The 23,528-nt window shown below is 40.1% G+C and overlaps 1 protein-coding gene and 1 long non-coding RNA gene across 10 annotated transcripts in view; one reads left to right on the forward strand and one right to left on the reverse strand.

The window, feature by feature from the left end:
- Positions 1-23,528, forward strand: part of fbrsl1 (fibrosin-like 1) — a 532,343-nt gene that overhangs the window by 322,113 nt on the left and 186,702 nt on the right. For all 8 annotated transcript variants that reach the window (XM_057831195.1, XM_057831197.1, XM_057831199.1 and 5 more), the window contains one exon: positions 5,018-5,047. In XM_057831195.1, coding sequence (XP_057687178.1) covers positions 5,018-5,047 — 30 coding nt within the window. The remainder of the gene's footprint in view (positions 1-5,017; positions 5,048-23,528) is intronic.
- The window catches only part of LOC130912985 (uncharacterized), a 30,921-nt gene continuing 23,016 nt past the window's right edge, over positions 15,624-23,528 (reverse strand). Inside the window, exon 4 of one of the 2 annotated variants that reach the window (XR_009062685.1) lies at positions 15,624-15,872. This is a non-coding gene — a long non-coding RNA (uncharacterized LOC130912985). Of the gene's footprint in view, positions 15,876-23,528 lie in introns of both variants that reach the window. The other variant, XR_009062684.1, reaches the window with a different exon arrangement.

Below are 23,528 nucleotides of genomic sequence, written 5' to 3' on the forward strand. Positions count from 1 at the left end.
CATGTTCTAGTTCATCACAAGTCAGCTATCTGAGTATGTCTGCCAATTTTGTCTTCTTCACCTCACGTTATAAACATCTTTTTTTTGGTTCTCGTATTTCTTGCCTTTAAATTTCTTTCCTTCTCTTCATTCCTTTTTACAAGGACCTTCGTCTCTCTCCCCTTCTCTGTCTCACACTGTCTTTTGTGTTAACAGCCTTTCATTTTCTTGCAGTTGCTGAGCCACTGGGTGCACATCTACAATCTTGCCTTTCATTTCATGCTTCTGGAAATGGATGTTTTACTGCCTTCATTAAAGCATGCAGTAGTCAGTGCCGTGTTTTTCCTCTGAAGTTTAGCTCCATGAACCTCGCCATTAGAGGACATTATAGTGCCGGATTTCAGGACACAGTGGAACACTGTATAATTTGATTAGTGTTATTAATCAAATGGAATTCCGCTTACCAGTTCCCTCCCACATTGGCCCCTCGCCCCCTCCTTTCACTTCTGCTTTCCTATTGCTCCCTTCCCTTTTTCTCCTTCATTCGAACATTTTTCTATCATTCATGATCAATGTTAGTTGTAACGTGTTACTGTTATAAAATAACTTCGCCAGTAATGGGTGGTGTAAGGCATTACTCTTTTAAAAATGTAGTAATATTGCAGTTTTACAAGACCGTTACTTGCATCATATTGCTAATACAGGGCTTAAGTACGGTAGCCGAGAGGTGTCAGGCGAAATGCAAAGTCCAAACACTTTGCAAAAGACAAAAAAGCACGAATGCAAGCTGGCACAACACGACTCCCACTTGCCAAAGCATGACTGCAAGTTGGCAAAAACACGAACCCCAATGGCCACAACACGAATGCAAATGGCTCTCAACACAAATGCAAAAGAAAACCACAGAAATGCAAACTGCCACAACATGGTCCCCAATTCCTAAAGCGCGAATGCAAATTTGCAAAAGCACGAACCCCAACTGCCACAATATGAATGCAAATTGCTTGCAACATGTAGAGATGGTCACAAAGCACATATAGCAATAGTAATATAATTTTTTTATTATTTATTTATTTATTTATTTATTTTACTTCTGGGTCGTCCTCTTCCAGTCGTGCTGTGGCTACTTGCATTCGTCTTGCGAGGCATTTGCAGTCATGTTGCGAGCCATTTTCATTCGTGTTGTGGCAATCGGAGTTTGTGCTTTTGCAAACTTGCAGTTGTTGTTTGCAATTGGGAGTCGTTTTGTGCCAGATTGCATTTGTACTTTTTTTCATTTGCAAAGCGTTCGCAATTAGGATTCTTGTTTTTTTTTTTTTTTTTTTGCAAAGTGTTTGGACTTTGAATCTCGCCTGACACCTCTCGGCCACTGTACTTAAAGACCTCTGTTGCCGTAGTGGAATTCCAACACTTGGAAAAATTATTTTTCTCTCAAAAACGACTCCTCTTCCATCTATTTTTTTAATTGCCACCGACCTGTCATACGCACATGTGCAATAGTGGTGATTTCAGTATGAGCGTCATCTGTGTGGTGGAACGTTTTCACATAGTGTAAACGCATTACTAATGACTAACATTTCTATTCGGTGTCAGTGTGTTGGTTGTGGATCCTACATGTTGAGTGCTGTAACGTCTGAGCTAAAGTCACATTCTGGAAGTCAGCGTCCAGCCAATGCACGGGGCATCGGCCAGGGAAATCCAGCTTGGCGTATCAAGGCCGCGGAATCTGATCTTCAGGGTACAAGCTCTAAACCTTATAACTGGCCAGTGACCATGTCGCTGTTTAAACATAGAGTCGGCCGGCACAATAACCATAACCCTTTAATTTTATTTTTTTGTATATGAAAGGTGATTTTTTTTTTATCAAAAATTTCACTCAAAACGGAATGAAGTAGGTGCATATTTGAGAGATGTAAGTACACAGAGAAGAGCAAGAAAACAAATTATCATCATTTTGAATATGCGTTTTACTCATGCTTCACTCAAGCCTCCTACAGTGTATCACAAAAGTGAGTACACACCTCGCATTTCTGCAGATATTTAAGTATATCTTTTCATGGGACAACACTGACAAAATGACACTTTGACACAATGAAAAGTAAGTCTGTGTGCAGCTTATATAATAGAGTTAATTTATTTTCCCCTCAAAATAACTCAAAATATAGCCATTGATATCTAACCCCCTGGCAACAAAAGTGAGGACACCCCTTAGAAACTACATCCCTAAATGTCCAAATTGAGTACTGCTTGTCACTTTCTCTCCAAAATGTCATGTGACTAATTAGTGTTACTAGGTCCATGTGTGCATAAGGAGCAGGTGTGTTCAAATTTGTAGTGCAGCTCTCACACTCTCTCATGCTGGTCAATGAAAGTTCCAACATGGCACGACATGGCAAAGAACTCTCTGAGGATCTTAAAAGACATATTTTTGCGCTACATGAAGATGGCCAAGGCTACAAGAAGATTTCCAACACCTTGAAACTGAGCTGCAGCACAGTGGCTAAGATCATCCAGCGTTTTAAAAGAGCAGGGTCCACTCAGAACATGCCTCGGGTTGGTCGTCCAAAGAGGCTGAGCGTACGTGCTGAGCGTCACATCCAAATGCTTTCTTTGAAAGATCGTCGCAGGAGTGCTGTCAGCATTGCTGCTGACGGGGGGGTCAGCCTGTTAGTGCTCAGACCATATGCCGCACTCTACATCAAATTGGTGTGCATGGCTGTCACCCCAGGAGGAAGCCTCTTCTGCAAACAGTTTGCCGAAGACAAGTCAACAAAGCACATGGATTACTGGAACCATGTCCTATGGTCTGATAAGATGAAGATTTATTTGTTTGGTTCCGATGGTCTCAAGCATGTGTGGCGGGGTTCAGGTGAGGAGTACAAAGATAAGTGTGTCATGCCTACAGTCAAGCATGGTGGTGGGAATGTCATGGTCTGGGGCTGCATGAGTGTTTGAGAGTTACATTCCATTAAGGGAAACATGAACTCCAACATGTACTGTGAAATTCTGCAGCAGAGCATGATCCCCTCCCTCCAGAAACTGGGTCGCAGGGCAGTGTTCCAGCATGACAACGACCCCAAACACACTTCCAAGATGGCCACTGCTTTACTGAAGAGGCTGAGGGTAAAGGAGATGGACTGGCCAAGCATGTTTCCAGACTTGAACCTAATAGAATATCTTTGGGAGATCCTCAAGTGGAAGGTGGAGGTGCGCAAAGTCTCAAATATCTGGCAGCTCCGCAATGTCCTCATGGAGGAGTCGAAGAGCATTCCAGTGGCAACCTGTGAAGCTTTGGTCAACTCCATGCCCGGGAGAGTAAACGCAGTTCTAGATAATAGTGGTGGCCACACAAAATATTGACAGTTGACATTTTGTATGTTAATATTGACAACTTTCACTAAGGGGTGTACTCACTTTTGTTGCCAGGGGTTTAGATATTAATGGCTATATTTTGAGTTATTTTGAGAGGAAAACAAATTGACTATTATATAAGCTGCACACAGACTACTTTTCATTGTGTCAAAGTGTCATTTTGTCAGTGTTGTCCCATGAAAACACATACTTAAATATCTGCAGAAATGCAAGGGGTGTACTCATTTTTGTGATGCACTTTATCTCCCACACTCTTATGTTGTCTTCTGTTTTCCCCATGGCACACTACGGTACCTCCTCGACCAATGAAATGAACGGAATTGTCATTGTTCTGTCAGCTCATTGGTCAGAAAGCAGGAGAGGCGGGGGAATGCGTTCCCCTACATATTCCTGAAAAGCACCATACCAGTATTTGTTCATTCCACAAATACAACACTGTTTTCGATTTCATGATAATACGGGACAATACGAGATGCGTACTTTTGTTCTTAAATCCCGGACTATTCCATTTTTCAAGGGACGGTTAGCAACCCTGGCTATGAGGCTGTTAGCTGCTGAGTTCCACTTGCCATTATATGGTATGTTGTAACAGCATTGGACCAAGATATGTAATATATTATACTGTATAATCTATCAGTTTTTTATTAACGTGCCCCAACACTGGCCTAATAAAGACACTGGACAATACTAATCATCTTTCTGTACTCCCTATGCATCTTGGGCAATTTTGGAATAAGTAAAAAAAAAATACGAATAAGATAACTACTTACTTTCTGCAGGCAATAATAAAGTCATGCAAGGCATTACTATTTCTAACCGTAGTAATATCCAATGTAGCATGTTGCTTTTTTTCAGGAACGACCTCCAACACTGTTCAACCTACACACATTGAGAGTGACAAAATACATTACCCCTTCCCTTTTAAAAAACAATGATTTACCACTTGTTTTCCCTTCCCCTTTTGCAGCCCCACTTGTGTCTAAGCCATGCACCTCCCTCCCTTAGCCAGGGACATAAATCAATTGAGATGAAAGTTCCATAATTGTGCTTGCTGGGAGGGATTTCAGCAAAATTGCGCTATGAATTTTTTAAAGGGTTTTTTTTTTTTTTTTTTTTTTTTTTTTTACTAGCGCCCCAACGGGACTTGGGCGGTGAAGGTAGGTGAGGCCACAAGGATTTATGGGCTTAGATTCTTCATTACTGAAGTAATTTTCCTGCAAATGATAGCGTGTGGGACTGATGCTCCATTTGAGCCCATCTAATCTTTAGCTCCGTCTGTGATTCCCAGTAATTGATTGTTCACATTATATTCAAGGGTCAGTACACACTTTAATTTCATTACACTGGATACTTTTGTTTGAGTTGTTATGACAGTAGAACACCATTTTGATAAAACATATAATTCATCAGCAATTGTTTTTATTTTGCATTTCAATACAAACTACTAGTATAGTTGCGTCTTAGGCTAGCATATGAAAATAATGATTCAATTCCCTTTTGCTGTTACTTTGTTATATTTTCTTTATTTAATGGTGTTGTGGTCTTTGTCATGCTGTCATTTTGTTTTACAAGCATTTTTTTTCCTCCATCCATGATCTTCCCACTATTGCCATCTTCACCTTCCATTCAGTACAAAATGGCTGATATTCTGTCTCCATCTCTTTAGGTGCCGCCAGCATCAGTGACCCTCCTCAAGGTTAGTGCGTCCACAATGCCAAGTTTCATTTTGAATCTTGCCTAGCCTCCACTCAATTTTACAGCTCAGTAGTTTGAGAAGCAATGTGGGTAAATCTGCTGCTAGAAGAAGAAAGATAGTGTTCCAGGAGGTGGGTGGGTGAAAGAAAAATTGTGGGCCCTGTCACCAGTTGAAGTAGATCTCTTTCCTGGCATACGAAGAACCCAAGACAATTAGTCACTTTGCACACTGTCAAACTTGGGACTCACTTAAAGACACTGAAAATATAGCAAAACCACACGCTTTGCTAAATGAATTTATATAAATAAATCCTAGCACTGCAAACTGGACTAAAAAGGCAGATTCAAACAGAATTAATCCCAAAACACAGGGCCCTTGCAAATAAAGAACCCTTCAAATCCGCAGAGCATTATACTACATTGGTGTTGCCTGAAAAATTTTAATGTGAATATTGACCAACTATATAGACCCTACCCACGTGACGTCACAACTCCGCTCTCCTGAATGGTACCGCCCAATTGTCCGTTAAAAACATAGTGTTAACCTGTTATGGCTACGTACATTCCTCCTATTTACGGCGTGTTTTTCTGCTCCTTAACATTAATAATCAAAATGGTGAAGGCGTGTGTCGCTGTTGGTTGCACTAACAGAGAAGATGGAAGGAGAAACTTGAAGTTTTACCGTATTCCGAGGGATCCAAAGAGGAGAGCGAAATGGACGGCTGCAATTCGACGTGAAAACTGGGCACCAAAAAATCACCACAGACTATGTAGTAGTCATTTTATATCCGGTAAGATGCATTTAAGATATACTTAGAGGGTTTTGGGCTGACAAATAACCACAATTAAGATCATTGTTAGGCTAATCGCTGACAACATACACGTATGTATGTAGTGAGAGTGCTATCGCTAAACCATATAAACATTAAAAGCCTTAACTCCATTGACAAACGACATGAAATACATTAGACTTGACAGTGGATGTTAGCAATAACAAAAGATTTTGAATTGAAAATTTCGTAACTCACCTTTCCAAGCACAAGATAGATTCCTGCCGAATTTTCGTGGACGAGGACCTGTTTCACCCAACCAGCAACGAAGTATTTATAAGCCTCCAAGCTCTTGAAGTTTTTCAAATTTTCATGAGAATAGGCTGATTTTGTGTGGACAAGATAATTGTAAATATCAGCGTAGCAGATGTCAGGCAGACAGGGCGAAGACAGTGGGTCGAAAAACATCAATTTGGGCATCAAATATGGATCGGGCGACTGTATAGAACAAAGCTTTTCCACATAACGCCTTTTATGCAACACATCCAGTGAGTTTACGGCATCAGAAAGCACCGGGTCTTCCATGAAATGCATTTTAAATTCCTCGATCAATTGAAACCAATGCTAATACAGAGACAAAATGACGGACAAGTGGGCGGAACCATACAGCGAGCACGTGGTTTTGTGACGTCGGTGGGTAGGGTCTATAGAAGCTCAGAGTTGACAGTTTTAGTGAAACATGCCTACTTGGGTTTTCTCGTTTTAACGTATTGCCAACCTTGTTTTAACATACAGTGATTCCTCGTTTTTCACGTTTAATTGGGACCAGATTTTTTTTTTTTTTTCTTATTCGTGTTCAGTGTATTTATTCAGATTTAGCATTGGAAATATATATGGGGTTTTTTCACTTTTTTTTCCCAAAGTATAATTTTAAAGATGAAAAAAACTTATGTATATGCCGGAAAACACTCAGGTGACTTGAAGTTCCGCTCTGAGACCCCCAATTCGGCCAAATTTCAAAATTGTCTGACATGCATGTGTGATACATCATTGGAAATCTTGAAATCTCTATTTTCTGGGGGAAGAAAACATTTCAACAGGAGGGCATTTCTAAAAAAATAAATAAATTAAAAAAACAGCAAAACCCTATCTGGAGGCCAGAGCACGCGAGAGCAGAAGAAGACGCCATGACTTTAATGAGATATTTTCGTATACTTGTTTCAATCCAAAAACTCCATGTAACATGTATCACTGAGTGTCAAGACACAGTTGTGAATGCCCACAGCTGGATTTTGGGGGGATTTTATGGGTAAAACATGGCAATATAACAAGGGTTGCGATGCAGAAATAGCAGACATCAAGGAGTGGTCGAGATTTTCTTTTTCATATATTTACCCCTTTAAATGATTTTTTTTCAAATGTTCTTTGTTGGATCAATTATTTATCATCTAACATCGGAGAAATATATGACGGTAACAAAAAATTACAATTAAGCGATAGTTATTAGGTAGATATCCTTGACCTTTTTACAGACGCCTTTTTTTTTTTTTTTTTTTTGTGACGTCATTTGTTCAAAAGTTTAAAATATGCGAGTGAATAATTTTTTTAAATCGTTTTTTTTTTTTTTTTAAACAAAATATTAGACATCAATGAATGATTCTAAGCTGAAAACGACAGAAATTTTGAATTTGAATAATATATATGATTAATTACCTTATTTTTATGGCTGGGTTAAAACAAAAGCGGTAGCGTGACGTCTGTAAACAGGGGTTTTCAGGGTAGAACGGACAAATTAAAAAGAGTTCGGGGGCTTCATGCACGCACCATGAATCTGCAATGGCAGCATATAGACATATTGTTCTATCAAACACAACAGTTGTTTTGGCTTAAAATACAGCAGTTTCTTTTAAAGAGGAGTGCAAGAGCAGAAACTGCTTTTTCAGTCTTGTCTGTGTTTTCCACCATATATATTTCATAGTTGGTTTTTAAACACTTCAAACGTAATAACTATGATAAGTTTTAAGCATGTTACTGTCCCACAATTTTTTTAAAACAAGAATAAAGCAGAAAAATGCTTGGCTTTATTAAATGCTTCATTAAGTGAGTCCACTCAAATCCGCTCAAGCTGCTCACTTACACACAATGAGTTGCCACAGCAACTGTTTAACAAGTTAAACAATGATTGACGCGTGTGGCGCTTTGAAGTCCACTTCACTGACAAGTTCAAACATTAAACGTCTGTCAATCATTGTTAACTATAATAAGCAACTCCAGTTCACTCACTGCCTGACCAACAGAAAGCAGGGAGAAGGAGCGAGGGAGCGAGAGTTAAACTACGCGATCGGCTCGGGACAGCTCATCTGTATTTTTCTTTTTTTTTTTAATTGAAAAAAAAATCCACGGTGAACTGATGGTGCGAAGTTTGAAGCGTAAAGTAGCGCGGGATCACTGTATTAACATCTTTTTTTAACGTACTGATAACTTTGTTTGAACGTAGTCCTAACTTATTTTCAATTGAAAAAAAATTGGCGATGGACTGAGGGCGGGAAGTTTGAAGCAAGAAGTAGCGAGGGATCACTGTATTAACATCTTGTTTTAACATATGAACATCTTGTTTTAACACACTGATAACTTTGTTTTAACATAGTGCTAACTTCGTTTTAATGTAATGCCAACCTTGTTTCAACGTATTGGCAAACTTGTTTCAACAACTAGTTAGTGGCAAAGGCTAAATGCTAAAAACATTACCTTTTCCCATAGTTAATCAGGTTTTGGACGTGTAGGACTTTGTTTTTGACAACGTGACGACGTGACGGAGAGGTTAACTATGGGAAAAGCTTATGTTTTTAGCATTAAGCCTTCGCCAATAACTAGTTGTTGAAACGAGTTTGCCAATACGTTGAAACGAGGTTGGCAAAACGAGGTTATCAATATAATAAAACGAGATGGTAATACTTTAAACGAGTTGTCAATAAGTTAAAATGAGCTGGCAATACATTAAAACGAGAAAGCCCTGGTAGAACTGTTTCAGTAGCACTGGCAGCTTTGCACTGTACTGGAACTTTTAAAAAAATCTTGGTTTCACATTTCCCCCCCATAGACAAAATATTTGTTTTGAGAGTCCCTCAATCAAGATTTAGTTGGTCCATGACTGCAAGTTTTTTACACATAGCTCCATGGCCATGTGATTATGAATAGTAAAAAACTTGCAATACGCTGTACAGTATATGTAAACAACTTTTATAGTCATCTTAAATGTGTTTGATGAGGTTGAGTTCAGGGCACGTTAGTAAGTTTTCTCCTATCCAAATATCCCGAAACGCAAGGAAGAAAAAAATAAGTCTTCTTTTCCAGGAAAAGGTGTGTACTGTTATGTTGGCAAACACATTGTACACTAAATACATTATCCTGAAAAACAAGCATGCCATTTTCCAGGGAAATTTTTGTTATATGTTATTCAGTTAATACTCATTTTTTATGCCAAATATTCATCAAGCACATGCTCAAGAACTAAAATGAAGCTTGACTGAAGTGGGTGGGGCGTAAAAGATCAGGCAGTAAAAGAGATAAAAGTTTGTCCTGGGCCCTCTAAAAAGACTCAGTGTGACCAATCGAGGTGAAGTGGATGAATGAGGCCATTCACCGGGCATAATGAAAGAGCTCCTGCTGGGCTCTAAATGAGGGTGGACCCATCTGCACCACATAGGCGTGCACAAACCAGTGACCTTGAAAATTACCCAGCAAGCACTTTGGGATAGTCACCCCAGCAACAGGCTGGGGTTTGCATGGTAACCAGGCCTTTCAGTCAGTGCCTGGCAGTTTCTTGAACAGAGTGCAGCTTTAGTGCATTGAAAGAACTCCACATGAAATCCAACTCGTAGGACATCCCAATGGGAAGACAAACAGTTATATCACCCATCCAACCATTCATACATCCATTCTTCCATCCATCATCTGCCGCTTTAGCCAGGGTTGGGTCACGGGGGCAGCAGCTTTAGCAGGGACCCAAACTTCCCTCTCCCCAACCACTTCAACCAGCTCCTCCGGCCAGATCCCAAGGCGTTCCCAGGCCAACCGAGAGACATGGTTTCTCCAGCCTGTACTGGGTCATTCCCGGGGCCTCCTGCTGACATGCCCGGAACACCTCTTCAGGGAGGCGTCCGGGAGGCACCCAAACCAGATGCCCGAGCCACTTCAACTGGCTCCTCTCACCGCGGAGGAGTAGTGGACACCGAGTCCCTCCTGGATGACCGAGCTTCACACCCCAGTTATATCACGTGAAGCTTTATTGGCCAGAGAAAGTTACCGATGTCAACAAATTCCAACTTCCTGTCCTCAATATAGGATTTGACCCAGTTTAGAGTACCGTATTTTTCGGACTATAGGTCGCAGTTTTTTCATAGTTTGGCTTGGGATGTGACTTATACTCAGGAGCGACTTATGTTTGAAATTATTAACACATTATAATATCATTTCACATGTTATTTTGTTGTGACACTGATGGTTTGGTAAACTTGTTAGCATGTTCTTTATGCTATAGTTATCTGAATAACTCTTAATAGCTATGACCACGTTCGCGTTCTGCCTTTGGCAATGTGTGTTCAATTGTATTTTTGACTTTTTTTATATTGAAATGCATGCTTATAGTTTGTGGCGCTTTAACGCCCACGTGGGGGTGCACTGGCACTTGTTTACGTGAAGAAGAGCGCTCACGCGCCAGAAGAAGACCAACAGCTACCTAGCTCTGAGTGAGTGGGCGAGTTAGCGAGAGAGAAACAAGGCTGCGAACCTACGTTCATTGTTTATGCTTGTAAAATATCTCCACAGAGGCAATGCCTGTGTGTGTCATCATCTTTTCTGTTTTTGTTGTGTGTTTTCCACCCGCGATCGGACACTTAGAGCCAGTTGTGTGTTTATTTGAACGATGCGCTAATGCTAGCGAACGCATGCTAACCGTTTGTGTCATGTCATTGCTGTAAAAGCAACTAATTATCATTTATTTACGTCGATACGAACCTGTATGGTATCGAGGACGAAATTGATTCGGACATCCAGCATCGTCATGTGGGAGTTTAGCCCGCTGAATAGCCAGGACCGAGCCGTAGCGTTCTGGTGAGGACAGTATATTCGCATTTCGTTGTTCATGCACTGTACACTGTACACTTATTCAGCATGTTGTTCTCTATTGTATTTTTATATTAAATTGCCTTTCAAGATGACATGTCTGTTCATTGTGTTGGATTTTATCAAGTAAATTTCCCCCAAAAATGCGACTTATACTCCGGTACGACTTATATATGTTTTTTTTTTCTCTTCGTTGGGCATTTTATGGCTGGTGCGACTTATACTCAGGTGCAACTTGTAGTCCGAAAAATACGGTAGTCACCAGAGATACCCACCCACTGTTCTAATCAGTGGTCATATGGTCTATGTCAAAGGCAGCACCTGAGGTCCAACAGACCTAAGAATTAGACTTTGCCCAGATCTGTGTTTGGACTAATATCATTTGTCACCTGGATCAAAGCTCTGTCAGTGCTCTGATAGGGCCTGAATCCTTATTAGAAGATACCAAAGGCATTATTAGCAGGGAGAAAGTAATTCAAGATGTTGTTTTTTTATCTTTTTGTCTTTTTGACTTTTATCTGTATTTGCCCAAGAAGGGCGAATTTGACACATTGCAGGTCAGTAGCTGTTCAATACTATGGCATCAAGATTGCTCTTCTTTAGAGGAGACTTAGGCTACGTTCATACTACAGGTCTTAATGCACGAATCCGATTTTTTCGTGTTTTTTCGACTCGAGTGAGGCATTAACTTGACGGTCTGAACGTGACAAGTCGCATAGAACGGGACCATTTCAAATCCGATCTGGGTCACTTTCGTATGTGGTCTAAATCCGATCTGGGCCACATTTTTCCAGACTGTCGCGGCCGTCTGTACTGTCCAGTCCCGCAAATCGGATTTCATGCAGCAATTACGTCATCAAATAGCGAGAGAGTCGTTACCGTAGCGATGCACCTGTGCGTTATTAGCGCCTAGCTTGCAGTGAACACGGCTTTCGGGGAAGGGCTGAGCTTCACAACAGTCATAAAAAATAAAAATGGGTTGAGGATAAGCCTGAGAATGCTTAGTTTTCTCTGTTACAAGTGAGCAATATTTCAACATTGCTTACACGGCCGAGAGAGAGTCGGGGCAAACTGCCCATATGTGTGTGACGTGCACGGACAGTGCGTGCGTGCTATCGATCCATATAAACTTTGAATATAAGCCTAAACGGGGATTATTTATGTCTGTTATTTGTGTCCTCCTTTTGAAAAGCAAAACATGTTATCCCTGGAATGACGGATGACGTGTTTTGTTTTGATGCTTCTGCGCATGCGGGTCTTCTTGCTTAGCGCGTGTCGGACTGCGAATTAGTGTGCATGCGTAATACTTGAACGGTCTCAATGGATAAAAGCAGTCTGAACGGGCACGCCAAAAAAACGGATATGACAAAAAATTGGATTCGTGCATTAAGACCTGTAGTATGAACGTAGCCTTATTGACAGGGTTTTATAAAGGCATTTCGAAATGTTTTGCCTGATGCAGTGTTGATTGATAAGCGCGCTGTGACAAGAAACTGCTCAAAACAGACTAAAAATGTAGCGAGGAACTCATCAAGTCGCTTGTCGATGGACTCTGACTGCAGATGGTCACTTTGATTGTTTGTCAGTAGCAGTTATGAAATGAGGCAACTCTTTTCACTAGAACTACCAAGGAGGGATCAATTGATCCAAATCACTTTTGTAACCAGAGAAGGATCATTTGACCCTAATTAGCATATCTTTTGTAAGCACTATGGTCCTCATTAGTCATTCCCAATCAGACTCGCAAAACCACAGGGTTGGAATGCTGTAATTAGCATCTTGAATGTTTGCAGGGCAGGGGTGCCTTGGCTGATGGGGGAAGGGTAAACTGGTGTTATTCTAGCTGGCAGGTTGTCGCTTTCAAGCCCAGAACGCAGGTTGTGGTGAAAAAGCTACCATAAAATAGACCAAATTGCTGACAGGATGTTACTTTTCTTTTTAAGTGTTTACGTGTTCCTTCAACTCTTCCAGTTTTATCCTCTGTGTAAACCAAATGGAACATACTAGTCAGCTTTTCTTTTTTTTTTTTTTCTTTTTTCTTTTTTTCAAACTTCATGCATGGAACCATACTTTGGTCAGACTTATAGTATGCTTTAAATATACTGTATGTGTGTGTAAACTGTATGGAGGCAGAAAGGTGCCATTGGCTGGTTGTCTGAGGCAATTAACACCTTTTGAGGTCATTTTCTCTCCCCCTTCCGAATAGGCTTGTTCAGTTGGACAAAACAGTTTCTGCTTGTCGGACAGTGGACTTCCCAGGACAACCTTTTTACATCTTCCAAAATCTGCAGTTTGCCTACACTGCTGGCCAAAAGTATTACCACCCCTGCAATTCTGTCAGATAATGCTTATTTTCTTCCAGAAAATGATTACAATTACAAATGCTTTGGTAGTAATAGCTTCATTTTTTTTTTTTGCTTGCAATGAAAAAACACAAAAGGGAATGAAATGTTTTTTTTTTTTTTTTTTTTAAATCATTATCATTTTACACAAAACTCCAAGAATGGACCAGACAAAAGTATTGGCACGCTCAGCCTAATACTTGATAGCGCAACCTTTAAACACATTAACTGTGAACAACCGCTTCCAGTATCCATCAATGTGTTTCTTACAATGCTCTTCTGGAATTTTTGATTTTTGGAGCCAACTGCTCCAGGTCTCCCCTAGCACCCCTGCAATTCTGTCAGATAATGCTCAATTTCTCCCAGAAAATGATTGCAATTACAAATGCTTTGGTAGTAATATCTTCATTGATTTTACTGGCAATGAAAAAACACAAAAGAGAATGGGGAAAAATATAAATCATGATCATTTTACACAAAACTCAGAAAATGGGCCAGACAAAAGTATTGGCACCCTTTGAAAAATTAAGTGATGCTTCTCTAATTTGTGTAATTAACAGCACCTGTTACTTACCTGTGGCACATGACAGGTGGTGGCCAGTGCAGCCAATTAAAATGGATTAAAGTTGACTCAACCTCTATCCTGTGTCCTTTTGTGTACCACATTGAGCATGGAGAAAAGAAAGAAGACCAAAGAATTGTCTGATGACTTAAGAAGCAAAATTGTGAGGAAGCATGGGCATTCTTAATGCTACAAGTCCATCTCCAAAGACCTGAATGTTCCTGTGTCTACCCTGCACAGTGTCATCAATAAGTGTAAAGCCCATGGCACTGTGGGGGGGGGGGGGGGGGGGGGGGGGGGGGGGAATGAGACCTTCAAAGAAAAGAACATGGTCCCCACAGTAAAACATGGTAGAGGTTCCCTGATGTTTTGGGGTTGCTTTGCTACCTCTGGCACTGGACTGCTTGACCATGTGCATGGCATTATGAACTCTGAAGACTACCAACAAATTTTGCAGCATAATGTAGGGCCCAGTGTGAGAAAGCTGGGTCTCCCTCAGAGGTTATGGGTCTTCCAGCAGGACAATGACCCAAAACACACTTCAAAAAGCACTATAAAACTGTTTGACAGAAAGCACTGGAGACTTCTAAAGTGGCCAGACCCAAATCACATGGAACACCTGTGGAGAGATCTGAAAATGGCAATTTGGAGAAGGCCCCCTTCAAATTTAAGAGACCTGGAACAGTTCGCCAAAGAAGAATGGTCTGAAATTCCAGCAGAGCATTGTAAGAAACTCATTGATGGATACCGGGAGCGGTTGTTCGCAGTTATTTTGTCTAAAGGTTGTGCTACCAAATATCAGGCTAAGGGGGCCAATACTTTTGCCCGGCCCCTTTTTGGAGTTTTGTGTAAAATGATAATGATTTAATTTTTTTTCATTCTGTTTTGTGTTTTTTTTTTCATTGCAAGCAAAATAAATGAAGATATTACTACCAAAGCATTTGTAATTGCAATCATTTTCTGGGAGAAAATGAGCATTATCTGACATTATTGCAGGGGTTTGGCCAGCACTGTAGGTGTTTTAGGTTGTTGCTGAACCAATGTTTCCTTCTGCGTGCTCTTCGCGCCCACATGAGAGTGAGCCAATTCTTTTGCAAGACCCACCAAGGAGTGGTCTATTGTTTGACAAAGCCAAGGATACCCTGTATTTGCAAATATTCAAGATGCTAATTGCAGCTATCCAGAGTGAAACCCCTCCCTTCACACCTAGGCAGCGACTACCGTGGGGTGTGTGGGGGGGGGGGACCTGCTTGTTTGTTTTTTTTGAGTGGTCTATTGTTTGACATAGCCCAGTAGTCAGTTTGTTATCGGGGTCACTTGACGCCTTTCTGGTACTTCTTTATAGCCCCAAAAAACCCGGTAGTGTCAGTTATTAAATACCTGACTGCAAAAGTGGAATATTGTGTTCTGGAAATCAAGAGTTCTAATGCCTTGATCTTTACCATTTAAGAATACAAAGATCCCTCGCCAAGTCACGTTTAGAAATTTGCGGTTTCACTTGTTCCGGGATTTTTGAGCTACTGTATATGACTCCCTTGACACCTGTGCATTGTGTCATCTTTATCATCATCATTGTCAATCAAGAAAGGAGCCGCTGGAGTCTAATGTGTTTTTTTATTTAAAAATGTTATGTGCTGCTCAGAAGATATACAGAGACAGTTTTAGGAGACTGTGAAATAGATATGCTTTCCGAGTTACCAGATGGAAGAAATTCCTCACCCTTGGGGCACTGGATATTAAGTTTACAAGGATCCTGAAGCATCCGGTCCATTGCATTGTATCTGTGTTTTTTGGCTTAATATATTCAGTCTCAATGAGCCAGAGACATGCAGGTCATTGAAGTTCTATTCCCATCGCCGGTTCCCCTCACGGAACTTTTGACAGCATGAAATGACAATCCGCCCCTGCATGCATCTCCCACGTCAAAGAGTAATGAGATTGTGCTGCTGGAAATATTACTACAAAGCATCAGGCCCACACTCGCTTCTGACTGCACCTTCAAACAGCACTGCCTGCCAGCTTGCCTGCCTGCTAGAAAAGAAGCGAACAAAAAACAATCAAAATCAGAGGCAGAGAAATGGCAAGGGAAGCTCCCCGTGCAGAGACAAAAGTACACACCAAGGCCTTTTATCCTTGGAGTGATTAGAAATCTGAAATCGTTTTAAAACCCTGCTTTGAGTGCGTTCCACAAACGAAAGCGTTGCTCACTGTTTCTCGTCACTAACTGCCAGTGATCTGGTCTCTAATTGCGGTGTCGTTGACAAAGCACGTGTGGCTGTGAGATTTTTGCTAAGTTTCCTTTCAGATTCCTGACTAAAGGCACTGATTGGGGAAAATACTGATTCTGAATCTTACAGTACTATATATCACCAACTAATTGCTTTGTGCATAAAACCGTACCTAATGCGTACACTAATGGACCTTACACGGCGTAAGTACGTGAAGAACTTATTGCTTTATTAAGTCATTATACTTTAAATTTGATCCACTTTACATATCTAAAATTTTTTACTGAGATACCCAGAGGAAAAACAAGTTTGACAATAGTGTGACTGTGAATCGTTCCTAATGGTATAAAAGTAAGACTGGTAAGAGCCTTCTGAATTATCCGTTTTGGATTCTTTACTGTTAATCAGTGTTGGGAATAAATATATAAATAACGCCGTTACATAAAGGAGTTATTTTTTTCAGTAATGGGGTAATCTAACTAATTACTTTTTCTGCCGTTACAACGCCGTTACCGTTACTGACGGTCAAAAGCGGTGCGTTACTTCAGATTCAGATTCAGAGTTTAATTGTCATTGTCAAGATATCAACGAAACTGTGATTGGAGTTCCAACAGTACGACGAGTTAGTTTCCATTAAAGTGCTTGGTGCAGTGCAAGATAAAGGTAAAGTGTCCCTAGTGCCCCCAAAATCCCACCATAAATAATACACAATATTGACAAATTTACATAACCATTTACGCCCCCTCCCCCACAGTGTCAAGTGCATACTAATGACCGCATAACCATAACAGCAACTTAAGTGTACTTGCGAATTCATACTGACTTTGAATAAATTGAAGAAACCACCAGCCGTAGCGAGTCTATTATGCTCTGTTTATTTGTCATCCAAGACTTTGGGTGCGTTCAGGTTCATGGCAATGAAAATAGTAAACACACATAGCCTACCTTTGCAAGAACAATGGAGTTGCCGTTTGATACGGTCATAATGTACAGGTCCTTCACCCATCCGCAGCAAAACTGTTCGTAGCTTTGTAGCGATTTGTAATGTCGGAATCGCTGATGAGTTTAGTAACATACACCAAACAATAAATACAGCAGAATGTCCATTTCGCGTAATTGTGGAAGCCCGTCGATATCTTTACTCCATTTGTCTTCGGCTTGCTCATAATGGTCAACATTGTTCACATCCGTAAGTTTGATCACATATCTGTTCTTCGCCTTAGTAACGAGTTTGTCTGTTTATCGAACTGGCAAGTTTAATGTGAGCCAGACCTGCTTCCAATACGGCTGCGTTGTTGTCAAATCTCACGTGATCCCCCATTCTGTGACATAAACACTCGACCAGCGCACGTACTTCAGAGCCGGTGTTCTGCCAAAATCTGCTACATCGGAGAAACGTCCTACACGAGTCGAATTTGACACCCAAAGTACTACCGTGCGCTCTGAACTTGTTTTGTTTAGATGCATACAGGAATAACGTATTAAAAAATGTCTGCAGAAAATACTTAAATGTAGTTATAGCAAATAAGGACGGTTTAAATACGCTACGTGACTAATGTGGTCAACTGCTTCAAAGCTAACACAAAAAAACACAACGGTTAAAAGTATGAGCGGGTAATACATGCAAAAAGTATCTTTGAGGCAGTGAAAAGGTTCTAAATAACTAAATAAAAACAAAAATAGTGAGTACTCGCCGCTTCTAACCGATGTGCGTATGCGTGTGGATGCATGCGCAAGCGCGCTGAGCATTGTGTAGGACGTTTCGTCGCGTAGTAAGGAATGGCCGAACACCTGTTGTTTATATGTGAATTGTCTCGCCCTATGTTTGTATATGTGTATTTGTTGTTAATAAAGTTTGTTTAAAAAAAAAAACAAACAAAAAAACTTTACTTTAAAGTGTAATTTATGTCCCGGGGCAAAGCTTTTGTCAGCATCTGTTGTAAGCATTTCAAATCTGTTTATTTTTGTTGCACTTCAAGAGTAGGATAAATCTGTTGCTGGTGAAGTGCAATAAATATTACATGGTTCTATAACACAACTACCTGTCCGTTCTTTTCTATTCAACTGACTCGAATACTGCTCTGAAAATTTCAAATTCTTTGACATACTGTACAACAACTTCTTTTTAAAGTAACAGAAATAGTTACTTTCCCTGGTAACTAGTTACTTTTACGAAAGAGTAATTCAGTCACTAACTCAGTTACTTTTCGGAAGAAGTAGTGAGTAACTATAACTAATTACTTTTTTAAAGTAATGTGCCCAACACTGTTGTTAATGCACCAAATTGTTGGAGATCTGAGGAGTAAGCAAGAAAGAGTAAAAGAAAGATAGGCAGCTTGAAGAATTTGCAGTAGCTGGAACAATAAAAGGGAGCAAAAGAAACACAGTGAAAGCATAGTTCATAAAAATCACTATTATAACAACATTAATTGATGCTGCTGAGCACCATATGTGGTGCCATATGGAAACGTTGCCCCAAAGGCCTGCTTATAATAGACAGCCCGCAGTGGTGCACACAACTTGGCACATTTACAAACAAGGGACGTCCCATTAATATGAGCCACACAGACCGAGCAAGAGACAGCAGAGAGGGAGTGCGAGGATGGCGGAACGATGAAGCGGTGAGGGGGGAAAGCAGTTAGCATGTTACACATTTTCTTTGGTCGGCATCTTTAATATGATCTCCGGCTCTCCTCATATTTAGTACCGAAATGACAGTCTTACAGTACCTGTTTGGAAAGCTGGGGGTATTAAAACCGATTGCATGTAACATCTTAAAATTATTTAATTACACTGTTAACTATGATATGCTGTCCATTTAGAGTTCGTCAACTTTCGCACCAACCACAGTGGTAGTTGGAATTGTTGTAGTATTTGCATTACTCATACTAACATGCATGTAATTTGTTCCAGGACCTGGTTTGTATGTCGAAATAGTCATATGTCGAGCGGGATTTTCCCATAAGAATACTTTATAATTCAATTAAATTAGTTGCACAGCCCAAAAGCCTACTCCAAATCCTTAACAAATACTGCAGGTACAATTACATATAGCAATTACTCATAGCAAAACAAATAAATTATAAATACAAATTGTAATAATAATGTAACGAATTTGGGTTTAATGTGGCTGTTGGGTTTTGCATGCTGCTCCTGAACGCGCCGTGTGACTGACGAAAGAGTGAGTGAGGTGCGGCAGAGTTTTTACTTCTCCTTTCCATGTTCGTTTATTGGCGTCGACTATTGCGAACAGTATTCATGTTGTGTTCCACAAGTTCTGAAAATAATGTTAAAAAACCTGATGAAGCTGGCTACTTTCTTGCCCGTATTGCAATAATAATAATGAGAATCATCCTCGAAATAGTAGATATATTCCAGCTAGATTGTGGAGCCAGTTGACGTGCGCACCACGCTCATATTTTTCTATCATTTCCTTCTTAATTTCAATGGTAAGCATCACCTATTTTTCTTTTTTTTTCACCACCTCCACTAACCTTCTTGAGACCCATGTTGATTTCTCTCACAAGAAAATCCGCCGTGCATCTGTCTTGCGAGAAAACAATGAAATTGCGACGCTGGCATAAATCGTCGCGTTTCGAGAAGTTCGTCATATATCGAGACAAATGACAAGTCAAATTTTAAGTCCGATGTCGAAAAGATCGCATGTTGAGGTACCACTGTACGCACAATCGCATAAGAAAATAAAATGCACAAGTAAAATTATTTCATGACATCCTAATTTGCTGGGTGTACTGTAGTAACCCTGTTTAATTTCATGTGTTATCTTATTTTGTTATCTTAATAGCATTGTAAAAACTTGTCACTGGGAATGCCTCCACAAGATGCTTACGTATAGGGCTTGGTTATCTGGCAAGAATTTTTATTTCTATTTTTTCATATTGTTCGATTACAATTTCACCACAACTTTTCACATGTTGATTTTTATATTGTGTTTTAATTGAGAATTTTAACAAATGTGTATTGAAAACTCAACTTTTATTAATATGTAAAGAAAATATTAAACAACATAAAAAGGTCAACTCTCATGACTGCACTCAGCACTACTTTGAGTAATCATGTTTCTTTTGAAAGATAAGCAGGAAAATGTCAACTCCAATAGCGTACCACACGAAAGCTATTTTTCAACCGCAAGGCTAAGTGACGTCATCATCGTAAACCGAAAGGGGGTCAACATAGGAGCGTGCCGCATACAAGCAATGCTAGTAATGCTTGTTTTCTGCCGGTAATATTTCAAAAAAGAATATGCCGATTAAACACTGCTGCCATGGAACTTGTAGAAACGACTCTAGACATTACGACTGTCCACATATGAAGGATGTTTTCTTCATACGTTTCACCGAAGCCAAAAACTCAGAGGAAAAAAATGTGAACAATGGATCAGCTTGTGCGGACGTCCGAAAGACCAGTTCAGTGCCAGAAAGGTGAAGCCATTCACCTTCATATGCAGTAAACATTTTGTCGGGGGCCATGGTCCTACAGATCAACAGTCCTGCTTCAAAGACGTAGGCCATTTTGATATTTTTTTTACTTATTTTTTAGCGTGGCGTTTTGCCGTGTTGCTTCTGTCTGACAATTGAATGACTTGAAAAAAAATGTAAAAAAGAAAATAATAATAATTTATCACAACAGTCATGTAGGCCTATTTTTATAAATAAAGATATTTAAATAAATTTGCCATGTTTGGCAGTGGTCTTTTTGTAGTAAGCCTGCTCATGCCTACAGGTAGCATCTAAATTTAACACCTTTACCTTTTCTGTTGTAAAGGAACAACCTTAGTAAGGGAGAAGTGTAAATAAATTGACTGAATTAAGATTTTTTTATCAATGAAAAAAATAAAAGTGTTCGTTGGATGTCACTAAGTAGCATTTGCGATCGCTACACAAAAATAGCAATATAAATGACCCCCAAGAACTGTCAGAGATGTAAGACAAACGGAGGATATAATATTTAAGAAAGACAGGGCATATGGTGGTAAAGGATAGCTTGTTGAAACAGGAGAATGTTATCGTCAGTGCCGTAAGGCAATGCACACAAAAAAAAGGTGTCGATTAAAAAGCTACCTCTGGATCAGGTCTGCTCTTTTTCCCGTCTTTTTTAGCCCTCGACACTCAAGCCATCTCTTTAACTGAACATTTGTATGTTCTTCCACATCTTTACCAGTGAATTTGGTACGATCAACATCATTTTCGGACAGAATTAATAGGTTTAGCTTAGGAAACATCTCATTCGTACACTATTTACATGTATCTAGCATGAGGGACAAGCACGGGTTTGATCCCCCTAGCAACAGTTGCTAACGTCATAAATATTAATGAGTAAAGGTGACGTGTTACATGCTGTACGCAATTGGCTTTAGTACAATGCCCATTTCCAGTTTGTTTGAGGACATACAGTCACGGCATCAAAATCAACCTCTAATTTTTCATATCACAATCATATCATCACCCAACCCTACCGAGGTATATTAGAGCTGCTCCAATAATTCGGTACCTGAAACGTGACTAAAAATGTGTCTGTTGTTTTGGTCCGAAACACTTTTTAAGCCAAAAATACAATGCTGAAACTAGAAGTTGTAATGAAGCCAGCAAAAAAAAGAGATTGTCAACGATCCTGTTGAATTTCATTGAATGTGAGGCAAAACAAGAATAACATACAGCTGTTTCCTTGCTGCCACAAAGGAAAGGCAGATGACGAGCAACCCCAAGTTAAGGGATACACACTCAGGGAGGAAGAGGGAAAAAGCTTTCCACTCTGTGATGTGCACTGATGTAGCTCCAGCTCCAGGTCAAATGCTGCCAGTGTTTTGTGTTCATCTTCATCTCGTCTCCCCAGCGCTCCTCTAAATTATTCACAGCCTGAAGATGTGCAATGTGGTTGCCTCTCTCCTCCTTCATTCTACAGAGCTCTCTGTCTTCCTCGCTCTGCTTCATATCATTTCCAGTCTTTGTCATGTGGAGGCTTGTTCCAGAGGCAACAAACTCCTCACACAGCGACTTTATCTCCCATTCATCTACCATCGACTATTCACCTTTCAGCACTGCCTTAATCTCTAACACTGCTCCTCTTATGGCCCCCGTGCATCTTCAAGTTTTCTGGTTGATGTAGAACGCAACTGTTTGTCTTGTTTTGTTTTTTTCCTTACAAAGTATGCATACAATACCTCTTAAAATTTTCATTTAACTTTCCCACCTTTTATGTTTGGGAGCATTAATTTAAAAAAAAACTTGTCTGTCTTTTTAAGGAGCATTTGGAGAAACTACCATAGCCTTGTGAACTTGTAGACTACTAGCTTAGAATTTTTTTATGGGCCTACTAAATATTTTAAGGGTCGCAATAAGCTTGCCCCTATCTCACCTGACTTTGGGCTAAATTAAGACTACAACTTGGACTTGTATCGAGTGAACCATAGACCGCCACATAATGTAACCAACAACTATTTCCACTCACATAATAAATAGATATGTGCTGTGCTACCTCTGTGTAAGTCAGGTGAATAAAACACTTCCATCTGTTTCTTTGTCTGATACCAATTTAAAAAGATTTATTTCTGTTAATCCAACTAACCTTCATTAATAATATACTGGCGATGTACAGTATGTCAATAAAAATCTAACCCTAATCTTAGGGTGTATTCACAACAGGAAAGTCCATAGAACGCTTTATTTGGTCCATACCAAAATACCGTATTTTTCGGACTATAAGTCGCATTTTACATTGTTTACGCAAAGAAGAGCGCTCATACGCCAGAAGAAGACGGACAGCTACGCCACGTCTCTGAGCGAGTGAGAGAGAGAGAGAGAGACGGCTGCGAACTTACGTTCATTGTTTATGCTTGTAAAATATCTCTTCAGAGGCAACGCCTGTGTGTATCATCTTTTCTCTTGTTGTTCTGTGTTTTCCACCCACGATCGGACACTTAGAGCCAGTTGTGTGGTTGTTTGAACGATGTGCTAATGCTAGCGAACGCATGCTAACCGTTTGTGTCATTGCTGTAATAGCACCTAATTATCATTTATCGAAGTTGATGCAAAGCTGTTTGGTATCGAGGATGAAATTGATTCAGCAAATTATACGGACGTCCAGCATCGTCATTTGGGAGTTTACCTCGCTGTATAGCCAGGACCGAGCCATAGCGGCCTGGTGAGGACATATTCGCATTTCGTTGTTCATGCACTGTACACTGTACACATATTCAGAATGTTGTTCTCTATTGTATTTTTAAATTAAATTGCCTTTCAAGATGACATATCTGTTCTATGTGTTGGATTTTATCAAGTAAATTTCCCCCAAAAATGCGACTTATAATCTGGTGCGACTTATATATGTTTTTTTTTCTCTTCGTTGGGCATTTTATGGCTTGTGCGACTTATACTCAGGTGCAACTTGTTGTCCAAAAAATATGGTACATTTAGTCTGGAAGTGAACCAGGATTTGA

The sequence above is a fragment of the Corythoichthys intestinalis genome, chromosome 3, assembly GCF_030265065.1.
Source record: "Corythoichthys intestinalis isolate RoL2023-P3 chromosome 3, ASM3026506v1, whole genome shotgun sequence".
NCBI classification, from domain to species: domain Eukaryota; kingdom Metazoa; phylum Chordata; class Actinopteri; order Syngnathiformes; family Syngnathidae; genus Corythoichthys; species Corythoichthys intestinalis.